At 48.5% G+C, this 22,443-nt stretch overlaps 1 protein-coding gene across 1 annotated transcript in view; it reads left to right on the plus strand.

Annotated features, from left to right (window-relative positions):
• The window catches only part of LOC307075831 (serine/threonine-protein kinase BRSK2-like), a gene marked incomplete at both ends in the record, with an annotated part of 76,699 nt that overhangs the window by 48,438 nt on the left and 5,818 nt on the right, over positions 1–22,443 (plus strand). The window contains 13 exons of the mRNA XM_079736541.1: positions 426–566; positions 2,502–2,618; positions 5,955–5,988; positions 6,902–6,970; positions 9,072–9,218; positions 9,490–9,521; positions 10,255–10,419; positions 11,283–11,380; positions 11,931–12,084; positions 17,564–17,624; positions 19,894–20,101; positions 21,039–21,087; positions 21,687–21,810. Of these exons, the coding sequence (XP_079592667.1) occupies positions 426–566; positions 2,502–2,618; positions 5,955–5,988; positions 6,902–6,970; positions 9,072–9,218; positions 9,490–9,521; positions 10,255–10,419; positions 11,283–11,380; positions 11,931–12,084; positions 17,564–17,624; positions 19,894–20,101; positions 21,039–21,087; positions 21,687–21,810 (1,399 nt within the window). The remainder of the gene's footprint in view (positions 1–425; positions 567–2,501; positions 2,619–5,954; positions 5,989–6,901; positions 6,971–9,071; positions 9,219–9,489; positions 9,522–10,254; positions 10,420–11,282; positions 11,381–11,930; positions 12,085–17,563; positions 17,625–19,893; positions 20,102–21,038; positions 21,088–21,686; positions 21,811–22,443) is intronic.

The raw sequence follows: 22,443 nt of genomic DNA on the forward strand, positions 1-22,443 counted from the left end.
CTCGGCTTTGTCCTTCTCCGCCCCCTCGCCCCCCCTCCTGCCAACCCCACTCCGTTGTGATTGGTTACCTTCCGGAAGAGCATGTTGCAGCATTACCATGCATGGAATATCCGGATTGTTCTACGTAGATAAATCCCGGAAATTTGAACAAGTGAATCGCGACCGGCGTCCCTAGTGTTTAGCGCTCTGTACAGCCACCCCAGACTTTCAGCAGGGAATACGTCTAAATGCATGTACGTCATTATTTGACAGTTAAGTACGGTTAAACATGACTATAAATCATCACAACAGCGTTTATGGGTCATTAAAGTCGAAAAAGCATAATAGGTGCTCTTAAACCTTACATGACGCAATTAAAACCTTACACAGGACCAACCTAACGCAGCCCATTTACATTCCCCCCCCCCCCCCTGTTCTCCTCACAGGTACCTGGTGCTGGAGCACGTGTCCGGGGGAGAGCTGTTCGACTACCTGGTGAAGAAGGGCCGACTAACGCCCAAGGAGGCCCGCAAGTTCTTCAGACAGATCATCTCTGCCCTCGACTTCTGCCACAGCCACTCCATATGGTGTGTAGTACGCCTGTAGTACATTTGTCAGAAGGAAGAGAACAGCGGCGATGTTCATAGAACCAAGTGCCAAGCCCCAACCATCACTAGGCTAACCCATTCCCCGTATACAACAAATACAGCTAGGATAAGACGCTACACCATGCTGAATACTATTTTTAAGTGCAGGGACATACAACATACAATAATCGCGTACATGAAGTTCCAGGACGTACAATATACAATAAGTGCGTAGGAGGGGTGTTCCTGTTCCTAACATGGGCGGTGGGAGTTACCTTGGTCAGCAGCTTCTGGGTCAGCCATCCGAACTGAGATGTTACACATGTCTACCATAAAACATCCAGGCCTTCTGCTGATGTTGCACCTAGCAGTGCATTCACAGACGTTTTTATTTTCTTTCGTTAGGCCAGTAGTGCTGAATCATCAAGGTCTGTCTATGTCCATTCACGGTACAATTTCGATTTGAGGTCCCGTAATGAGATAACATGTTTGCTCGCAGATGCCCTCTACGTCTTATCATTCAGAGGGTTTAAAAGAAGAAAGATCTCTTAAGAAACGCTACTCTTTGCTACAGAGGTGTGAACTGTATACTATGCAGCCAGGGTATTTCTTCATCACTGGGTTCTTCTTCTGAGAACCTCTTAAAGGTTGTATCAGCGATGTTAGGCCGAAACATAAATGATCAAATTCATCTGATCTTCCTCACGATGCGCTAGCTGCCTGCCCTAATAAGCAGGCCATCAAAAAACCTTGTCTCTGTAAGTAGCCTATGCTCCGAGATCGTAGACAAAAACAAATGCTACTACCAACCACTCAAAACCCAAATAAATAGTATTCCAACCAATCACCGACAAGGGGTGGGTGGGATTTGCGCTGCGTTCGTGATCGTTTTCACTGGATGCACGAAACACGGAAGGGAGGGGCGAGCTGGCTCTGTTTGTCTGGGATCTCACTTCAAATACAAACAGAAGTGACGTCGGCCAACATGGCTGATTCAACCTTTAAGAGGCACCAGATGCTCTGATGTCCCTCCATCTCAGAGACACCTCAGCACCTCAGTGACCCACCCGTACGCGCCTGGTCAAAGAGCATTCACGCATCAGCAAAAGATGCCCAAGTCAGGCTCCGCCTTGAAGATAAGGTGTTTGCCCTTGAGAATGGGCCCTGGTGTCTTGTTCATTCAGAGTGAACAAAGGAAAGATTGTACGGCTGGATTCTGCTCTTTATCATCTAATTGGCTTAGCTCCGCGCTACACGCTATCATACGCAGGCGAGTGGTTTGTCTGATGCTGCGAAAATGGAACCTTTCCCAGACGTACATCATAATATTTTAAAGTGCCAGTGAACCCAAAATTGTGTTTAATTGTCTTAATTGCATGTCTTTGTATGTCTTCTATAATCTTGGAAATAGTGTTCTATTCCATTGTGTCACTGTTTCCAAAATAATACACAATTATTTTTAGAAAAAGGGGTAAAAATCATTTTTGCCAGTCTCCCCTAACGATTATGTGACTGTTCCAATAAGCCCAGAATCCGAGTCCCATACTTTCTCAACACTGAAGTCCATTCTTACTTTGAAGCCACGACGAAGGGACACAGACGACTCACCCTAACCCTCACACCACGATGTGTGTAGATGTGGGGAGCTCCGTCATCCACCACAGTGATTCATGTTGATGGCTGCATCAGAGACGGGCTTAAGCTTCTCGGACACTTCTAGTCGAACACCATGGCATACACAAGGCTGCTCATTATAACGCTCATACTCAACTCAACGACATGTGCAAGCGGAAAAACAAAGGATCACAAAGTTGGGGCCTAACCATGGGGAACACACCTCCCCTGCCCTTATTCTCATCGCATACTGTATGAGAAGCTGAGACACAGGTATGACCCTCACTTTAACATCTGCTTCTCTCCCTTCTTTACCCTCAGCCACAGAGACCTGAAACCAGAGAACCTGTTGCTGGACGAGAAGAACAACATCAGGATAGCGGACTTCGGCATGGCTTCTCTGCAGGTCGGGGACAGCCTGCTGGAGACCAGCTGTGGGTGAGTTCCACAGAGGTTCCTCCAGAGCAGAGACTTATTTTGAATGGGTCGCGTGTGTGGTTGAAAAAATGAGAGTCATGTGCTTTGAATGCAGTGATGAAAATATTGGTTCATTTATTTTTGAAAAAAGGTCATAATGACATTGTTTTTACTAGCCCCCTTTCTGAGAAATAAATTAGATCGGTTTGAATTGTGGAAAAGGCAGGGTAGCAACTTAATGACGAAGGTAAAATGTGGGTCCCAAGCCCAGAACAGTTGAGAACCACTGTAGGGAGCCACACTCTGCGGCTGTCAGAGGACCCAAAGCTCTTAATGCGGATTCGACCGATGGATCGCAGAGGAAAATGTCACAGGTGTGCGGTGCAGCCCTGATGCAGTCGGTCTTACAGAGGAAAAGCTTGTAGAATCTTGTAAGTTCACTGTGCCCTCCCCCAGGTACATGTCTCCTGCTGTATCTGACCTGATCTCTCTTTATTACAGAAACTAGCTGAGGCTGACCTACTATATGTGTAGAGCTAAGTCGATTTTTACCCTATGAAGAGATCTTAAACAAATTGGCTAAGCCGGCCCTTTTTACCTTTTTACTTGAACAGAGCTTTTAGTTCCCTTGGTTCTGTTCTATTCAAAAGGTTATTTGACGATAGCAGGTACCTCCTTCTCCAGAGAATCCCTTTCCCTTCAGCATGCCAATGATGGCGACGATCAATCACACTCACTCTGGAGGATTGAATGCATTGCATTATTCAAACACACTCAATGTGAGCACACTGATTGGAGCAGGCTCAACGAGGCTGAAACATGCGCGTCTGTGCTTCGTAGGGCGGTAGTCAACCACAGAAAATCTCGGTCCACTGAAATTCGACCAACTCCACGACCGATTGATAACAAATCTGCCCGTTATCTCTAGAATCAGAATCAGCAGTCTAGAGTCAAGATTATCTTAACCGGCCACAGAGTGCTCTACTCTGCCTGGTAGATTAAACATTGGGGAGGGGATGTTTGGAGGAAGTCAGTGGGTTTCAGATCCAATCATAGTCTGAGTCAAACTCGGTTACGGCAGATCTTCATTGTGTAGCGTTTCACACCAGACGAGACGCAGAGTCGCTCCGGCCCCGGCCGCCTCCTCGTTTATTGCGCTCATTAGCCTCGTGCCACTAAAATCATCCAGGGGTCAGCCAGGGGCCTGAGGGTGTCACCCATCCGCCAGAACGATGCCTCACTAAGGACACAGTGACGTCTGGGGATCTCTATAATGAAGAAGAAGACAATGATGTGGTGTCAAGATGATGTGTTTTATACATATTGCCATATTTGCGAAACCCTCCTCAGCAAGTCTGTTTTAAATTGGCTCCATGTTGTGTTTATTGTCAGCGGGCGTGCACCAGGCCGCGCATAGCAAACAAAGCGGCCGAGACAGGTCAACAACACTCCTTCGTGGCCCAAGTGTGGTAGCATTCTCAAAGAAGTGTGTGTGTGTGTGTGGTAGCACGTCGGTTGCATGGAGACCACCCCTAGGGGTACACATACCACTAGGGGTACTCTGGAGTACTGCAGGGGGTATGAAAAAAATAAAATAAAATAAAAAATGCCGCAGGCCCATGTTTCACACGTAATTGTGAGTATTTGCACCCTTTTAATGTTCATGTTTACACTGCCAAATAGAACGCACATGCATTATTTATGTTGGTATATTTCTTTGCTACCAAAAAGATGAAGGGGGTGCTCAGCTGAAAAAATATCTTAGAGGGGGTACACTAGCAGAACATTGTTTGAGAACGACTGCGCTATGGGAATGCAGAGCTCACTGCTAACCCTTTGAGTGAGAACGCTGAATGGGGCTCGCTGACCACATGACCCTCTGTCGATGACGTCGCTGCACTGCACTCGCCCGTTCCTTTACCGGACACCGGGGGGCGGGGGGGGGGGGGGGGGGGGGGGGGGGGGGGGGGGGGGGGGGGGGGGGGGGCGATGTATCTTTCCGTAGATAACCACATCAGACGGAGTGCTTTTCAGTAACCTCAGTTTAGACATGACGCTAATGGAATTTATTAAATGTCGCGCTACAGAAAACTGCCGATCCCTTTGCCCCCCCGAGCCAAATGTGATGAAATCTGCGGCTGGCCATAATTAGTTTGTGGTTAGCGTATTTTGACAAAACTGTTTTGGAACAGCGTGAAGTGACCGGTTCTGCATACATTAGCATAACGATGGATGACATTGACAGTGATGAAGTGTGTGTTTGCACCGAGAGTCGTGTTTACGTGGTGAGTGCGTTTGATAAAACGCTCTGACACCCTGACAGAACACACACCCATGCTCTCTGACGCATTTTCTAAGCGCACGTACACACGTATGCACGCACGCACACAGAATAGACCAGGAATCAGGGTTTGAATGTATTATTTTTAAAGATGACGATGTCCTGAGATCATTACAGATTTGGATCTTCCAAACTTATCTTTGGAAGGCTTTACCACCAGATCTCAAAGCAAAATCTTTCCTTGAAATGTGCGTGTCCACATGTTTCCATCATTGTATCTGCTGGACACATGTGTATGCAGATATACATTAAAGCCGCTGTAGGTAAGATCTAAGAGCTATTATTTAATTTGAATTTGTTAGAAATGGCACAGCCATCAGTCAGCTATTAGCGAGTGAAACGTTCTGTGAGTACACCTGCTTCGAGTCGACTGCGAGCCAGTTCAGATTATAGCCCGCCCCCGGTTCATTACTGACCAATAAGGGGCACTTTCTCCTTGATTGGTTCAGGGAGTACATCTCGCCAGTCAATCCCAGGTGTATGAATTAAACTCGGAGGAGAGCAGGGAGGGAGGGAGCAGAGAGGACGGTGTCGTGTCTTTGGTCGTTTGTTTTAAAGTCTCGATGTATTCTGCTCTTTCTGCGTTGGCTTCCTTCATACCGAATCCATCTCACCTGCAGCTCATTTAACCGCGATGCAGTGGCCTTTCCCAGGGGAATGTCCTGTTTCCTCATTAATATGCCCTGTTTGATTAGTCCTTTGCACATGTTTTGTCACTTTGTTCAAGTGGGTTAATGGAACACGACTCAAAGGGTAAACCACCATATATCGAGGTATCAGGACTATTGCTCATTAGTAAGCTGCTCTCAGTGAGCTTTGAGCATGTGTGTTTGTGTCTGTGTGCTTGTGTGTGGTATATTTCGTAATTTAATTGTAGTATGCACCGCAAAAAGCTGGGGGCTTCGTGCGGGCGATTGCGAATACTCTTGACTCTTTCATAATTCTGTGTGCGTGTGTGTGTGTGTGTGTGTGTGTGTGTGTGTGTGTGTGTGTGTGTGCGTCCCCTCTCCCCGAAGATCTCCACATTATGCCTGCCCAGAGGTTATCAGGGTAAGTGCACTCCTCTCCTTTTTCTGTCACACTACAGGCCACTCTCCACAGTGCCTCTTATATCACCACTCTCTCTTAGCTTTTGTGATTTCATTGTGTCCTCTTTCCCCTCGCTCTCTCCCCGAACTCTCCTCTCGGTGTGTGGTAGTGCACTTGACCCATACTGTGTTATCTGAAGGGAAGGTGCGGTGTCTCTCCGTGTCAGTCTGTGTGGTGGTGCTCTTGCACTGAGAAAAAAACAGGGCCGCAATCAAAGCATAGAAGCATCCGTAACCTGAATGACTCATTCTTGCTCTCTCTCTCGCTCTCATTTTCTGTCTTTCTTGCTCTCATTTTCTCTGTCTCTCTCTCTCTCTCTCTCTCATTCTTGTTCTTGTCTCTCTCTATCGTTCTTGTCTCTCTCTCGATGTTCATCAATGTCTCTCTGACCTCTCTCTCTCTCTCTCTCTCTCTCTCTCTCTCTCTCTCTCTCTCAAATTCAAATTCAAAAAGCTTTATTGGCATGACTATTGGTAAACCAAACAGTGTTGCCAAAGCATTACAGTATTACAAATATTACAAATAAAATCTCTCTCTCTCTCTCTCTCTCTCTCCCTCTCTCTCATTTTCTGTCTTTCTTGCTCTCATTTTCTCTGTCTCTCTCTCTCTCTCTCTCGCTCTCATTTTCTGTCTTTCTTGCTCTCATTTTCTCTGTCTCTCTCTCTCTCTCTCTTTCTTGTTCTTGTCTCTCTCTCTCGTTCTTGTCTCTCTCTCGTTGTTCATCAATGTGTCTCTCTCTCTCTCTCTCTCTCTCTCTCCCTCCCTCTCTTTCTCTTTCTCTTTCTCTCTCTCTCTCTCTCTCTCTCTCTCTCTCTCTCTCTCTCTCTCTCTCTCTCTGTGTTCATCAATGTCTCTCTGCCCTCTCTCTCCCCAGGGAGAGAAGTACGATGGGAGGAAAGCAGATGCGTGGAGCTGCGGGGTTATCCTCTTTGCACTGTTAGTGGTAAGTGACAGCTCACCGTTGACCTGGCGACCGCGACCATGGTAACTGTGTGTAACGGTCTCTGACTCACCACGACCACAGATTGGTGCTTTTGTTGCCTTTCTCCTTGTGAACGGGAAAAGTTGCACCGGACCAGAAAATATTGCGTATCAATACGGGTCTTGGTTTGACCAAATAGGGGAAGATCCTTGCAAAACTGCTATAAAAGACCGATCTAGAGTGCTTTGGTGCACTTGCAACAATCGCTGCAGACAGAGAAAAGTGGTTGACTCATCGAGGATTTGATTTAGATATTTTGGCAATGGAAGGTAGGGGCAGCACTTCACTGTAGCTTGAAGGAGTACGATTTATAATAACAGATACATTAGAATGTAAACCAACTCACATTGGCAGTACGTTGTCTGTTCCATTATACTTTCTTTACGGAGTCAGAATGTAGGCTCTTGGGCAATGAGTTGAACTGCATGTCCAAATCCATGTTTGTTTCATTTCTGTAGAGTTAGAACAACCAAAATGAATATCTAGGCACTATATCATACCTTTTGTCTTATCAAGTGCTTTCCTGTTAGAATTTAATTAATAATGAAACATGTGTGAATACTTTATGGCAGGAGCCTGCAGGTGTTCCCTGTCATTTACTTTTTCATCTTTTGAACACTTTATAAGCAATAATGTCAGCTTCTGTGTTGACAACCTGGTTTTGATTTTATAACTTTAACTTTCCCTTTGACACAGAAATATATATATATATTTTTACATATTGAGTAGAGCCATCTTTGTAGCCTTTCTTTGTAATTCAATAAATATAATATATTATTATTATTCTATAAATATAATTCAATCTATTTAATACGGTGGGCTCACATGCAACCCCCGCGGCTACAGGACACCCTACCTCATCCGCTGGTGCTGCATGCGAGTGAAATCTATCCTTCAAATCCTCGCTCCAAGCATGATACTGCAGCTGTTTCAGTTTGCTTCACTGATGTCCGTTTAAACATGGGAATAGGATAATGCTGGATTCCTTTTAACATGTCATTATGGTGGATTATCTTTCAGGGTTTGAATCAGGCTTTTACAGTCATTATATAAAAACAACTTGCCCAATATGGAGTTTGTAACAGTTCAGCACAATATTTAACCATCATGCAAATGTGATGTGAATCATGATATAAATCATCATTAAAATTAACGAAACGATCGACTTTGAATGTGCTCATCACATCCGAAGCAGTTCCTACATCGACCGTGTGTGCTGCATGCTACCACAGACAGATGCAAACTACAGTGGAGTGTGATCAAGAGAGAGACTGATCTTGTGTGATTAAGACAGAGAATACTCAACACTGTCGTCATGCGAACATAAATCTCCTCGCTGTCTCCTTTGTTTGGATTACACACGCAGTGTCAGCGGCCATCTGGCATGTGTCTCCTCCACACAGTCCCTCTTCCATCAGGATAAAGCACATCAGTCATATCACACAGGATATTATAAACTACCCTGCCCAGCGACTGAGAGACCACCGAGGCCTGTTGGTTGGCTGGCATGAGTGATGCTAATGTGGCAGTCATATTGGATCCTCCTACAACAATTAAATTAACAAAAAATACATACATGACAAACTATTATTATATTCCTTATATTATGTAAAAAAAAAAGGATATGCATTGACGATGAGATGATCTGTTAATCCAACTGCTCCACACTCACGGTGTACTTTAAAGCCACAAGGTTGCTTTGGTAGTTTTGCTACAGTTTTGGGCTTTTATACTGTAAATTCATTTTAATTGTGTCGAGTGTCGAGGTGTCCCTGAGCGAGACGCCTCACCCTGACTGCTCCTGAATAGCTGGCTGTCGCCCTGCGTGGCTGACACCGCCGTCGATGGGTGAATGTGTGCATGAATGGGTGAAAGTTAGGGAATATTGTAAAGCTTTTTGAGTGGCCACTGGTTAGAAAAGTGCTGTGTAAAGGCCTATTATTTATCTATTTAACATTTAGTCTGAGAAGGAATGTGTGCTAGCGTTGAGCTTGCGCTGAAACAGGAGCTGCTAATAACCTGGAGCTCTCCTCCTCCTCCTCCTCCTCCTCCTCTTCCTCAGGGCGCCCTTCCATTCGACGACGACAACCTGAGGAACCTTCTGGAGAAGGTGAAGCTGGGCGTGTTCCACATGCCTCACTTTATCCCCCCCGACTGCCAGAACCTGCTGCGGGGCATGATCGAGGTGGACGCCACCAAGAGGCTCACGGTAGGCCGGAGCGCCCACTGCCTCACACGACCGCACCGCGGCAAGCACATCCATCCCAACTGACACACGCTGTAACGTGTTTGTGATGTGAAACCATTTACAACACAGGTGTTTGTTTATGGATGGCTATGAACTGTATTAACCCCAATGGTTCCAGCATTAGTACTATTCATCTTGATGTGATGTTTAAAATAAGGAAATAGTCGCCTTTGAAATATGTGTGTTTTGCTGTATCTCATGAATGCTTTTCCCCCCTCTCTCATTCTTGCAGTTAGAGCAAATCCAGAAGCATACATGGTATCTGTAAGTAGACCTTCCTATATATTACCCACTGTGTGTGTGCGTGAGTGTGTGCATGTGTGCACATGCCTTCCCAGGCTCCGTGCATACATACGTCTGCCGATTTAAAAATCCATACCAGCAAATCATGGAAAGACGAGAATCGCACTCCGGACCACCGTGGTCATAAAAAACGAAATGCTTCAATGAGGACCAACTGAGTGGCTTTGAAGGAGCGGTTTAATTAGTCCCGATTGCTGAGTTTGTCACAGGCCATTCACCATCCTCCACATCCTGCCATGGAAGCGCTGATTTTTCTTTCTTTCTCCTTCTTCTTCTCCGTACTCTTTTCCTCCTTCTTTTCCTTCTCATTCTCCTCTTCCTCCTCGTCCACCTCCTCCTCCTCGTCCTGTTCTCTTTCCTCTTCCTCCTCGCCCTTGTCCTCCTCCTCATCCTATTCTCTTTCCTCTTCCTCCTCGTCCACCTCCTCCTCCTCGTCCTATTCTCTTTCCTCTTCCTCCTCGTCCTCTTCCTCCTCCTCCTCGTCCTATTCTCTTTCCTCTTCCTCCTCGTCCTCGTCCTCCTCCTCATCCTATTCTCTTTCCTCTTCCTCCTCGTCCACCTCCTCGTCCTCGTCCTATTCTCTTTCCTCTTCCTCCTCGTCCTGGTCTTCCTCCTCGTCCTATTCTCTTTCCTCTTCCTCCTCGTCCTCTTCCTCCTCATCCTCCTCCTCCTCCTCCTCCTCGTCCTCGTTCAGAGCCGGGAAGAACGAGCCCGAACCCGAGCAGCCGGTACCCAGGAAGGTGGCCATCAGGATGCTGGCAGCCCTGGAGGAGATCGACCCGGATGTCCTGGAGAGCATGCACTCTCTGGGTTGCTTCCGGGACAAGGCCAAGCTCACCAAAGACCTGCTCTCCGAGGAGTGAGTCAGCCAGCGAGGGGCGAAGGACAGGGCTCCTCACTCTTCCAATTAAAAATTATTCACCCAAGGCAAAGTGAATAGTGGTGAATAGCCCCCGAGACCGAAGGTCGACGGGGCTATTCCCCACTATTCACGGAGCCTGAGGTGAAAATTTGCTTTAGTATATACTACACGTGAACACTCGAATTAAACAAGGTGCCGGGATTTATTTGTTTTTATTAGCAAACAAAGTGGGACATTCTGCGATGAAAAAAACATCCCGAATTTGAAAGCTCAATCATGGGATATTGCCCAATATCCCGAGACAGGGAACCAATCAAATTGAGCCATCTTAAGAGGTTCACGTGTAGCGTATACTCATACTATTTAGTATTTCTTGAAGTGCTACATAGTATTGGAAGTGTGAGGAGAGTGATCTCTGAGGGTTGAGTTAGCGTGGAGTTGCTGGGTGATAGACGAACATGAGGATACCAGTTAAAGAAAAATACAGATTATAGGAGGTGTTAAAGGTGAGCACATTAAAAGAACCATGGAGAGGAGGTTATTTTGATTTAAAGGTGAGAATTTAATGTTACCATTAAAGAAACACTTTATGTGCTTAAAAGGAGGTGTGGTTAAGGAGACCAATTAAAAAGGATAAGGAGAAAATAATCAATGAATTTGATTTGTATTCAAAGATTTTTTTAAATGAGGTGCGGTTGATTTAAACATTTAAAAGGGTGAAGGAATAAAACTAATAATTAAAAAGAGGAGAGAATAATGTAATTCCGATTCATTAACGACATGTAGTGACGAATATTATAGGAGACACATTAGATGGAAACATTCCTTACTAACCCTCTAACCCTCTTTACTCTCTGCAGTGACAACCAGGAGAAGATGATCTACTTCCTGCTCCTGGACCGTAAGGAGAGGTACCCCAGCCAGGAGGACCAGAACCTGCCCCCCCGCAACGAGATAGGTAAGACCCCCCACACACACACACACACACACACACACACACACACACACACACACACACACACACACACACACACACACACACACACACACACACACACACCCCCCATCCCAACCGCCGGTTGTTTAAGGAGCCGACATCAGCTAGAAACTTCTCTGAAACACTGTGACTGGGGATACCACACCTCACTCATAACTTTAACACTTATCTTTTACTTATGGGTTTGTGTACTATGTGACCGAGCAACGTTCTGAATGATAGATGTATGTTCATATAAAGTGTTTGTGGCAGCTGTGGCCGCTTAGGAAAGCAACGTTCATCCTAGAAAAGATATGCAAACGAAATGCTGGGGTTTATCTGCAGTTTACGCGTTGGATCCCACATAAGGACTCTTTTCCAAAAGATCTCCAAAACCAGTGTAATGCCGGGGCTCCCCACATTACAACCCACTAAGCCACTGCACCAGTTCACCCACTGGTTCCAACAGTTCTGTTAACCTTCCTCCGTCTCCGACCCCCTGGTTGACCCCTGACCCCTGGCCCCTGAGCAGTGGACCCGCCCAGGAAGCGTGTGGACTCCCCCATGTTGAGCCGCCACGGCAAGCGGAGGCCGGAGAGGAAGTCCATGGAGGTGCTGAGCGTGACGGAGGGGGGGTCGCCGGTACCGGTACGACGAGCCATCGACATGGCAACCCACGGACAGAGGTGAGAGACGGGAGGGGGGGGGGGGAGGTTCTCGTGCATTCGACGCATGAACCCCAGTACTGGTTGTGGAGATGTTGCCGTGGTTTCTCTGTGGTACTTGTGTTGTGTTCGGGTATTGTCCGCTGCCCCCTGGAAGGGGTTAGAGTGACGCAGGGTCCTTGATTCAGCACTGAGGCTGATACCGCAACAGACAGCAACGGACGCAACCGCCTTTCTTACAGACGTTATAGGTACTGTATGCAGGGTAACACGTCATTTGAATTCAAGCCGATTCGAGAGATACAGGCGAGGTGTTGCTGAAACCTACGTCTTTAAACTTGGCAGACAATCGTTCCCGGATAGAACAGTAAGATCTCTCAAGTCAACCAAGTTCAAACCCAGCACTGTTTGGATTTCAGTGCCCTGATTCCCATTTTCCATGTAGGATTTCACTTATTCGCAATGACAAGTTTTAACAACACTGAATATATTAGATAATATATGATAGAGCATGAATCATATCTAACAACAGACCTGTTTTATCATCATTAGCATTATTATCATTATTATTATTATTAATAATAAATAGTTTAATACGATAACACTTTGTGTAGAGCCATACATGTATGATGGCATTATGGTATCATTGGGAAACCCTCCAAAATCTGCCTCAGACTCACATGCATAATTTATCATAAGAGGACTCGTTTGCTCACGATCACTATCGGTTATGGTGGAGCAGTTTTAAGGGCTTATGAAGATTATAATAGTTTCTGTAATGGATGAAGCATGCTGTTATGGCCTCTTTCCATGCATTTACGATGCCTTATGCGCTGCCATGGAGTAGGTTTATCTACACTGGGTTTATAGGCAGCATTGCATGAATTTATTCATAGCATTTGTAGCATGCAATGAGCTGTGATGAAGACATTATGGGATGGCATTGCATAACCATAAGGTATCTGTTACTGGTCAAAACGATGTTTGTGTAACTTTAGCACCTTTTGTGGAAAAGGGAGTGAATTTGAGCAACTGTGGTACCTAACATTGAGAAGTAATAAAGATTTACTCTGAGAGCCTTTAAAACAAGGCTTGGAACATTGTAAAGTGTAGCAACTGTATCGATTTGTGTGGTGCGATTATTTGTAATGCGGTATTACAGGTAAACACTTGATGCAAAATATTTTTTGATCGTGAAGAATTTTTGATTATGTATGTAAAATAAGGCTTTTAAGTTTACATTAAGCAGGGACATAACTAATGTAACCAAAAAAAAGACAAATGCAGACTACAGTGGTGAAAAGTGTCTCTTGTCGGTAGAGAACAACCCTAGCGTAGAGTAGAGAGGAGAAAATGGTCGTAAAGGCCATTTTTAGACGTGCACATAAAACCCTGAAGAGAAATGCATTAGCTCTTAAGTAGCCAAATGCCCTAGACTCAAAGCATCAACGTGTTCTTAATGGTCGTCTTCACGGTTCAACCGTACACATTCTCAGATCTAATGTCAATCGAACATTTCATCATGTCTTCAGATCAAACTGATGTGGCGAAACACACAGACACACATGCATACACAAACCCACACACACATATGCACTCACCCACACACTCACTCACTCACACACACACGCACACACACACACACACACACACACGTATGCACAAAAACACACACACACACACACACCTCCACACCTCCACACACACACACACACACACACACACACACACACACACACACACACACACACACACACCTCCACACAGACACACACACACACACACACACACACACACACACACACACACACACATTCTTACACACAAGGTACAGCTCGATAATGTGAAGCTTTTACATGTCCTGCACCAGGGTTGCGTTGATATCACAGCCCCCTCGGGCATTGACTAGTAATTGTCACACAAGGACGAAAAAAGCTTGGGCAGTAAAATGTGCTTACTGAACAGCTGAAGGCGGTAAGGGATGGGGCCTTCTGAATGTAATATGTTTGTGTTCAAAGCACTAATGACTCACGCACCCCCATGAATGTTGCCTGTTCCTCTTCGCTTCTATGGTTTCCCTGTTAAGTGGTCCGACCGCATGGATTCGGTGCAATGCTCACTGTTGTTCTAATAATTATTATTATTATGATGTTTATTGTTTCATCTGATCTCATGCATGTACTCTCTGCAATGCTCATTATGATTCTCATTTTATCCGACCGCATGTGGTAATTATGACTGGTTTACATCATCGAATGTATTAGTGAACACACTCACTTACTTTGTCCACCTTGGTTGGAGTCTGATCAATGCATGCCTTCTGCTAGTATCTTCCTCACGTGACTTCCTGTCTTCCTGTCCTGATTTCCCCCCCCCACCCCCCACCTCCCTCCGTAGCAAATCTGTTTTCAGTAAAAGCTTGGATATCACAAACGCTAACTGCAGCAAGGAAGAAAGGTATTCTTACTTGTGTTTTTGTGTGCTGTCCCCCTTCGGCCTGTGTAGTGTAGCGGTCTTCGGTCCGTACCCTGTCTGTCCGTCTGTCTCCACTCTGTCTCTAGTATTTATAGATGTTTTTTCCACATCACTCCATACCATGACTACTAGACTACCGATACTAAAACCAGCGTACGAACAGGAAGGCAGGGGGCGAGACGCGGGGCGAGACGCGGGGGTGAGAAGGGGAGTGAGGCGGGGTGAGACGCAGAGTGAGACGCGGGAGTGGGACGGGGGTCGAGAAGGGGAGTGAGGCGGGGTGAGACGCAGAGTGAGACGCGGGAGTGAGACGGGGGTCGAGAAGGGGGGTGAGGCGGGGGTGAGACGGGGGGTGAGAAGGAGGGTGAGACGGGGGTGAGAAGGGGGGTGAGACGCGGGGTGAGGTGGGGTGAGGCGGGGTGATCCCTCCCCAGGTCTTAGCACTCGTACTTTAGGGGAAAAAGCCAAACAACCTTACATAATAAAATGTGTCTCTTTGATGTTCCGTCTCGGCCGTCTCTCCGGGCGACTCTTATCTGACGTCCGTCCTCCAATCTCCTCCTCCACTCGGCCGTGTTTACTCCACATTAGTTCTGTCTGCTAGCGTGTGTGTGTGTTTGTGTTTGTGTTTATTTAGGTTTTGGGCCTTGTTTGGGTTTGTTTAATGTGTTTTTGTGTGTGTGTGTGTGTGTGTGTGTGTGTGTGTGTGTGTGTGTGTGTGTGTGTGTGTGTGGGTTTATCTTTTTTTTAGGTGTTTTGTGGGTTTGTCTAGTTTGTGTGGGTGTTTTGGGGTTTGTTCACTGGTTTCTGCGTTCCGAGTGCCAGCGATACCTTCCTTTAAACAACGTTTAAGCCGCGTGCCGCTCTGCTCCGAGCCCCCGCGGCCGACCTTGTGCCAGTGGAAGTTAATTATAGATTTAAACGATCACTTAGGGCGTACGGGATGGCTGGAAACGCAGATGCCGCGTTCTGCAGATCAAGGAGTCCACAACAGTGCTTCCTCAGGATTGTCCTTAGATGTCTCTCCTAACTGCAACGATCAATTAAAAGATATGTTTTTCTACAGTATAGCGTTCACACATGCGTCCATTGACCAACACACATACACTTGCGCGCACACATATATGCGCAGGGGCACACACACACACACACACACACACACACACTAACACTTACACACACAGACACACACACACATAGACACACACACACAAACTTATTTTCAAAATCTTTTAAGCCATCTGACCATAATTAGATGAAAACGAGTGCAGAGATTCGTGCGTCACCCGTGCGCACCCAGACGCTGTTAGCCATAACTTCACAGCCTCTCGCTGGCTGCCAGGGCAACCCGATGCATTGTGTACTGTGTACGTTAATGTGATAACCACGGGTCACGGCTCAAAGCAAACAGGCGGATCAGTGCGGTCTGCCTGTTTGTAGCTGATTCATTCAGGGGAGGAGGCATTCCACAGTCTACCAACGTCCTAGTCACCGTCCCTCTATTGGTTCATTCGTTGATTGTGGCCATAGGCAAGGGATTATCCCACCCGTATCTCATCTGAACGTCCAGAAAATCACATCAAGCGTTTAGTTTAGTTTTCTGAGGACAAATATAAGCAAACCATTCATCCTGTGCAGTTAATGACATCGTACGCCAGGCGCGATGTCATGCTTGCACGTGCGTGCGTGTGCGTGTCTGTGTGTTGTTGTATTGTGTGGCGTGTGTGCTTGTTATGCATCTCTGCGTGTGTGCGTGTATTCATTCATATGCACACACATGCATTTACGTGTTCAAGCAAATTTAATATGATTTACAATTTCAATTTTCCCTTGCCAACAAAACCAAATTGTCTACGGGCAATTAAATCCCCCTCTCTCTGTGGACGGGGCTGTGTGGTGGGACAAAGGGGGGGGGGGGGGTCTTTGAGTGAATGCCCAGCATGAAATCCGGGGGGGGGGGGGGTTGGGGAGGAGAGGAGGAAAGTAAAAGAGGGGAAGACGGAGAGGAAGATGTGAAAAGTTAATGAATCGTACATGAAAGATGAGGAGGAAAAACAACAACAAGCATGGAGAGGAAGAGTAACCACTGATTAGATTTGGAGGGCGGGGGGAGGCAGGGGGGGGAGGGACTCGCCTCGCAGACTCACGCCTCAGTTCCGACGTCCTCGAGTCTGTAGATTTATAGACGCCGGTGCTTTCACCGTGAGTGTTGTGGGGAGTCACAGACACATTCTGGCCGACTAAAGACCAGTCGTCCAAGCTGTCCGACTGGTCTGTTTTCTCCTGGTGGAGATAAGGCCGTTTCACCGCTCAGAGAGATAAGCCCGCTCTCCTTGGTACCGTAGCGGACTCGAGGTGTTGCTTGACGCGCGGAGATAAATGTGTGTGATAAAAGTGGTTGTGGAAACAACAGGGGAACAGCCTGCGTACAAAGGAGCTGTTCTCTCCCGTCGCTCCATCAGTCACTCCCCTCCGAGTAGAGGTGTCTAAGGCCGGCTCTCTCTGGTCTCCCCGGGAGGGACGCAGAACGATGGAGTGTGTGTTACTGGCCTGCCACTAATATCACTAACCGCAGAGCGAGGGTCTATGTGGATGCTAAACGCTCTCACCTTCTGCCTTTCCTCATGCTGTTTTATTTACTACTGTGTGTGTGTTTTTGTAGTCTCCCAAATAAATGTGATAATTATATTGTATCATTTTAAAATATGTTATTGAAAGTGTGTGTGTGTGTGTGTGTGTGTGTACGCCTGTACGCCTGTGTGTGTGTGTGTGTGTGTGTGTGTGTGTGTGTGTGTCTGTGTGTGTGTGTGTGTGTGTGTGTGTGTACGCCTGTGTGTGTGTGTGTGTGTCTGTGTCTGTCTGTGTGTGTGTGCGTGTGTGTGTGTGTACGCCTGTGTGTGTGTGTGTGTGTGTGTGTGTGTGTGTGTGTGTGTGTGTGTGTGTGTGTGTGTGTGTGTGTGTGTGTGTGTGTGTGTGTGTGTGTGTGTGTGTGTGCACGCGCCTGTGTGTGTGTGTGTGTGTGTAGGTCCCGGTCCATCAGCGGGGCGTCCTCCGGTCTGTCCACCAGTCCTCTCAGCAGTCCTCGGGTAAGTGCCTTGTGCCACTGCACCGGCCCACAATTCACCTCTTCTCTCCTAGCTTTGCTCTGCTGGTGATGTCATTGGGTCTGAGCGCACACGGCTGTCCGTCTACTGTCGCCCCTCATCGGACCACAGGCGTCTCACAGTCACTGTGCGGCCTCCATTTAAGCCCATCTCTCTGCGAGCCCCATGTGTGGTTATGCCGGGTTTAACATCCAACACACCATTGAACACAAGTGGAAACTCCAGGTTGAGAAAGTAAGAGTCTTTTAAGTCACAAGAGTATCTGGTTCTCCAACCGGCGGTACAACCGTCGAGTCATGCTCAACAAAAGTGCTTCCTCAACCTGGAGTGTCGTGCCACTGCATGCAGAGCGATGCTGATATGCCTGTCCTACGACATGAATGATGTGCTCAGGCTTCCACTGCAGACCAGTGAAAGGAAGCCCAGTGGTTCTAAAACCACTCTGCTGTGTGTCTCTGGGCTTTTAAATGATGAGGGACTGTGGCTCCCATCGGAGGCCACACCATGAGCTCTAGATGAGATTGGTCACTGGACTGGTGACCTGGTCCACCTGGTCCACTGGTCCACACATAAGCATTTCATCGATGCAGTCCTCCATGCTGGAGCTCGTACGAGTGCCCTAACCCTAGTTCTTAGCAAGCAGCCCAGGAGATAAACACTTTCCAAACAGCACCGTGTTCCGTTGGAGGTTGCGTGTGAAAACCCCAGCCTCTGCTATGCATAAAAAATGTCTGGTAAAGCACATTTAATGGAAATCCATGCATTTTAAAAGGAGACCCTCAGCATGTGCAAAATATGTCTACCGAGCCGTTTTATAATTAAAAACCATTGGTTTCTCTAAGGTAGAAACAGCCATGGAGAATTATTTACGCTTCAACATCAGAATTTTGTACGTGTAGAATAAGCCGGTTCTATTTGTAAGATGAAATAAATGGTAGTAGTGGGTGAAGAGTTGTTCAAGGCACGTTAGTCAAACCTTATGTCAGCTCTACAGAACATGCAACAGTGCAATTGTGCTTCTGATTCGCTTATTTGCCAGGCGTTGTCACATACCAGTGATACCAGTGGCTAACGTTAATCTGCATTCAAACCAATCAGAAATTGAAATCGCATGTTAAGTGCTGTGCTGTTTTCTGTTGCCCCTGGTGTATTTCAAATAACAGATCATGATGAGTCTCTATTTTTTCTATTAGGATTTTCCAAAAACTGTTCATGTGCTATATAAAGGTCTTGTTGAGGCGGCCGCGCTGCACTCAGCGCTCTCCTTTCAGCTGCTAGCTCATTCATTCCACAGCATCGTGCATGCCTTCCTGCCGGTGCACCCGGGTGAAGGGCGAAGCTAATCTAGTTAGCTTCCCGGCTGGTCTAACTCACTGTCTCTGCTGCCTCTGAATGCTGCGTAACGGTCTCTCCACACTGCTGACTCCTGGACTGGCTCACGGACGCTAATCGCATGTTCTGTTTCTTTTTTTCTTTCTTGCACTCTCACCACCACCACCACCACCACCACCACCACCACCACCAACACCACTCCCTGCCTGTGTGTCACTCTGCTGCACCACTCAACTCATCTGCTCCACTTTGCCTTTTTTTACTCCTTTGTTTCCCTTTTGGGTGGAAAATCTATTGTTTTCCGGGGCTGCGGTTTCCGCTACGGCCGCCGCTGCGGCGCTCGCCACACACACGCGCTTCTCTCTGCTGCTGGCCGCCGGCTGCGCTGCGGTCCCGTCGGTGCATGACCTCCCCCCCGCCCGCCCGCCCGCCCCGCTCGCAGCCCGTCAGGCGGTTCTTCGTGCCCCCCCAGTCCCCCGACCTCTGCCAGTCCCCCAACTGTAGCCCCACCCACTCGCCGGGGGTCAGCCTTAACGGGGTGGGGCCTCGAGGACCCCACTACCAGCCAAAGATGGGCTCCCCCCTCATGCACCCCCGTACCCAGACGCTCCCGGCCAAGCCCAAAATGTCCGAGAAGCCCCTGCAGACCACCCGCTCCAACCCCCTGCCCGGCACGGCCGGGTCCCCCACCGCCCCCAAGTCCGAGCCCTCCACCCCCAGCCAGCCCCCGGCGCCCTGCGTCCCGGGGAGCCCCCGGGCGAGGCGCCACCCGCCCCTCACCGTGCCCCCCAAGCTCTCCATCCCGCTGTCCCCCGTGCCGCCCATGTCCCCGCTGCGTCGCCACCCGCCACCCCCGCGCCACCACCACCACCACCACCACCCTGACCACAACGGAAAATGTCTCCCCCCCGTCGCGCAGGTGACCCCCCACCCCTCTCCGCGAGGCAGCCCTCTCCCCACCCCCAAGGGCACCCCGGTGCACACGCCCAAGGACAGCCCCGCCGGCACGCCCAGCCCCACGCCCCCGCCCAGCCCCTCCATCGGCGGCCTGCCTTGGAGGACGCGCCTCAACTCCATCAAGAACAGCTTCCTGGGCTCGCCGCGCTTCCACCGGAGGAAAATGCAAGGTAGGGGCTCGGGGGGTGTCTCAGATAGCAGCCCCCCTGCTCTCTGAGCCCCACCACTCACTGTTCTACTAGCAGGCTTCTTTCCCTCTGTGGCCTTTTTCAAGTCTTATCCGGCGTCTGATCAGTATGGTAATTGCTGCGGCAGGGAGAGGCGATTGAGGCGTCAACGTTTGCGTGGGACTCGCGCCCCCCCCTCCCCCCCCCCCCCCCCCAGGGGAACGGGGTTCAAATGATCCCGCTGCTTATCGCTGGGTTTAGCTTCGCCTCACCTTCCCTCGTCGCTCTTATCAGTATCACACAGTGCCCCCTGGCCATGTCTCGTCGGGAGATAGCGCTCTCATTACAGACTCGCAGAATTGTCTCATTCCGCCTTCGATTTTCTAATAGGTTAGCGATGGGACACACGCGGATCTACCTTAACGAGCCCATGCGCCGAAACAAATCGGCTCATTTGCGCGTTTCGTTTTTTAATTTGCCGGTTGTTGTTTGCTTCTTAAATCGTGTGAAATCACGGTGATGATGGAAATGCTAGTCAGTCTGATGCCTATTGTGTGAGTGTTGTTGATTGTGCAAACGGGTCCGCTGAGAACGTCAGACACCCACGAAAGAGGTTCCTCGACCCTATTAACCTTTGACCTTGAGGGCGGCATGTGGCTCAGGAGGTAGAGCGGGTTGGCTGGTAACTGGAAGGTTGCTAGTTCGATCCCCTAGCTCCTCCTAGCTTAGCGTCGAGGTCTCCCTGAGCGAGACACCTCACCCTGAATGCTCCCGACGAGCTGGCTGGCGCCTTGCGTGGCTGACACCGCCGTCGATGTGTGAATGTGTGCATGTATGAGTGAATGTTAGGTAATGTTATAAAGCGCTTTGAGAGGCCACTGGTTAGAAAAGCACTGTATAAATGCAGTCCATTTACCATTTATCTCTTGTGCATCCACAGTGCCCACCCAGGAAGACATGTCCAGTCTCACCCCGGACTCTTCTCCAGAGTGAGTGAAGAAAAGAGGCCAATCACAGTATCTCATTATCCGTGTGGAGCAGCTTAGAGAAAGGCCTTTGTCAGCAGCACGAGCACCATGGAAAATATCTCCCAAAACTGTTATCAGCACAGCCATGATGAGGTCATCACTAATGGTTTAATACGGGAATGTTGCTGAGTGTGTGTTTATAGCCTGACTTTACCCAGATTACCCTTAAAGTGTCCCAGTAGCCGGGCGATACGAAACCCAGCGAAACGCCAACCGTGTGTTAAAGAAAGACCGGTGAATACCAAGGGGTCGAACCGGGGGCTTATTCCCGATTCAGGAGAGTTTTCTGTAGACAGAGGAAAAAGTTACTTTTTAATCACATCTCTGCTGTTGACACCGTCAGATTTCGGAGTTGTTTCATTCATTATTCAGAAGCTGTGAGCGCCGTTTGCTTTCCACGCAGTGTGTATGCTAACCACGTCAGAAAGGCTTCGGTCGTCACATCGCAGAGCCTCACTATGAGACCTCTCTCCCCCTCACTCTCCCTCTTTTTCTCTCTCTCTCCCTCGCCCCCTCCCCCCTCCCTCTCTTTCTCTCCCTCTCCCTCTCTCGCCCCGCAGGCTGGCGAAAAAGTCGTGGTTCGGGAACTTCATCAACCTGGAGAAGGAGGAGCAGATCTTCATCGTGATACGGGACAAGCCCCTCAGCTCCATCAAGGCGGACATCGTTCACGCCTTCCTCTCTGTAAGGCTTAGTGGCGCCCAGCCTGCCGTGTGTTTACACATCCAATAACAGAGCCGCTAATCCACCGCCGCTCGCAGCACTGCAACCCTTTAATGTCCGCTCTCCGGCTGCCGGGCCGATCTCATCATATATAGGACTGCCTGCAGGGTCGGGCTAGGGGGGGGGGGGGGGGAGAAAGGTCATTGGCCAGTGGATGTTGTTGTGGTGTTAGATCCTCTGGGCAGAGCTGAGGGCTGTTTGTGGATCGGGTTGAGGAGTTGCTGTCTGTGTCGATCGCTGTAGTCTCTACAGGGTGTACCGTGTGACTCAATACCCTGAGCTGTTATCTCAAAGTCTCAAGTCACGTCCTGCGACCAGAGCGCATCTTCCTGTGCCGACGACCGCATGGTGCTAATCTCGAGGTGTAGCATGGATGGCGGTTGTCACGGAGACGACAGCGGGCGGCGGTCGGCCTGTTGGGTACCACTGGGTGTGATGCCACCTGACTTCCTAAGGCCCTTGCTCAGTCAGCAGGATGTAGCATAGTGTAACAGAACCCACGTCTCTTCTCGTCTCATCTCGGCTGGTCGCCGTGGTGATCAGGGGAGGCGGGCAGATGGGGAGGGGTCGGTTGGTAGTCTAGGGTTTTAGCTC

The sequence above is a fragment of the Pollachius pollachius genome (assembly GCF_949987615.1).
Source record: "Pollachius pollachius genome assembly, chromosome: 5".
Classification (NCBI taxonomy): domain Eukaryota; kingdom Metazoa; phylum Chordata; class Actinopteri; order Gadiformes; family Gadidae; genus Pollachius; species Pollachius pollachius.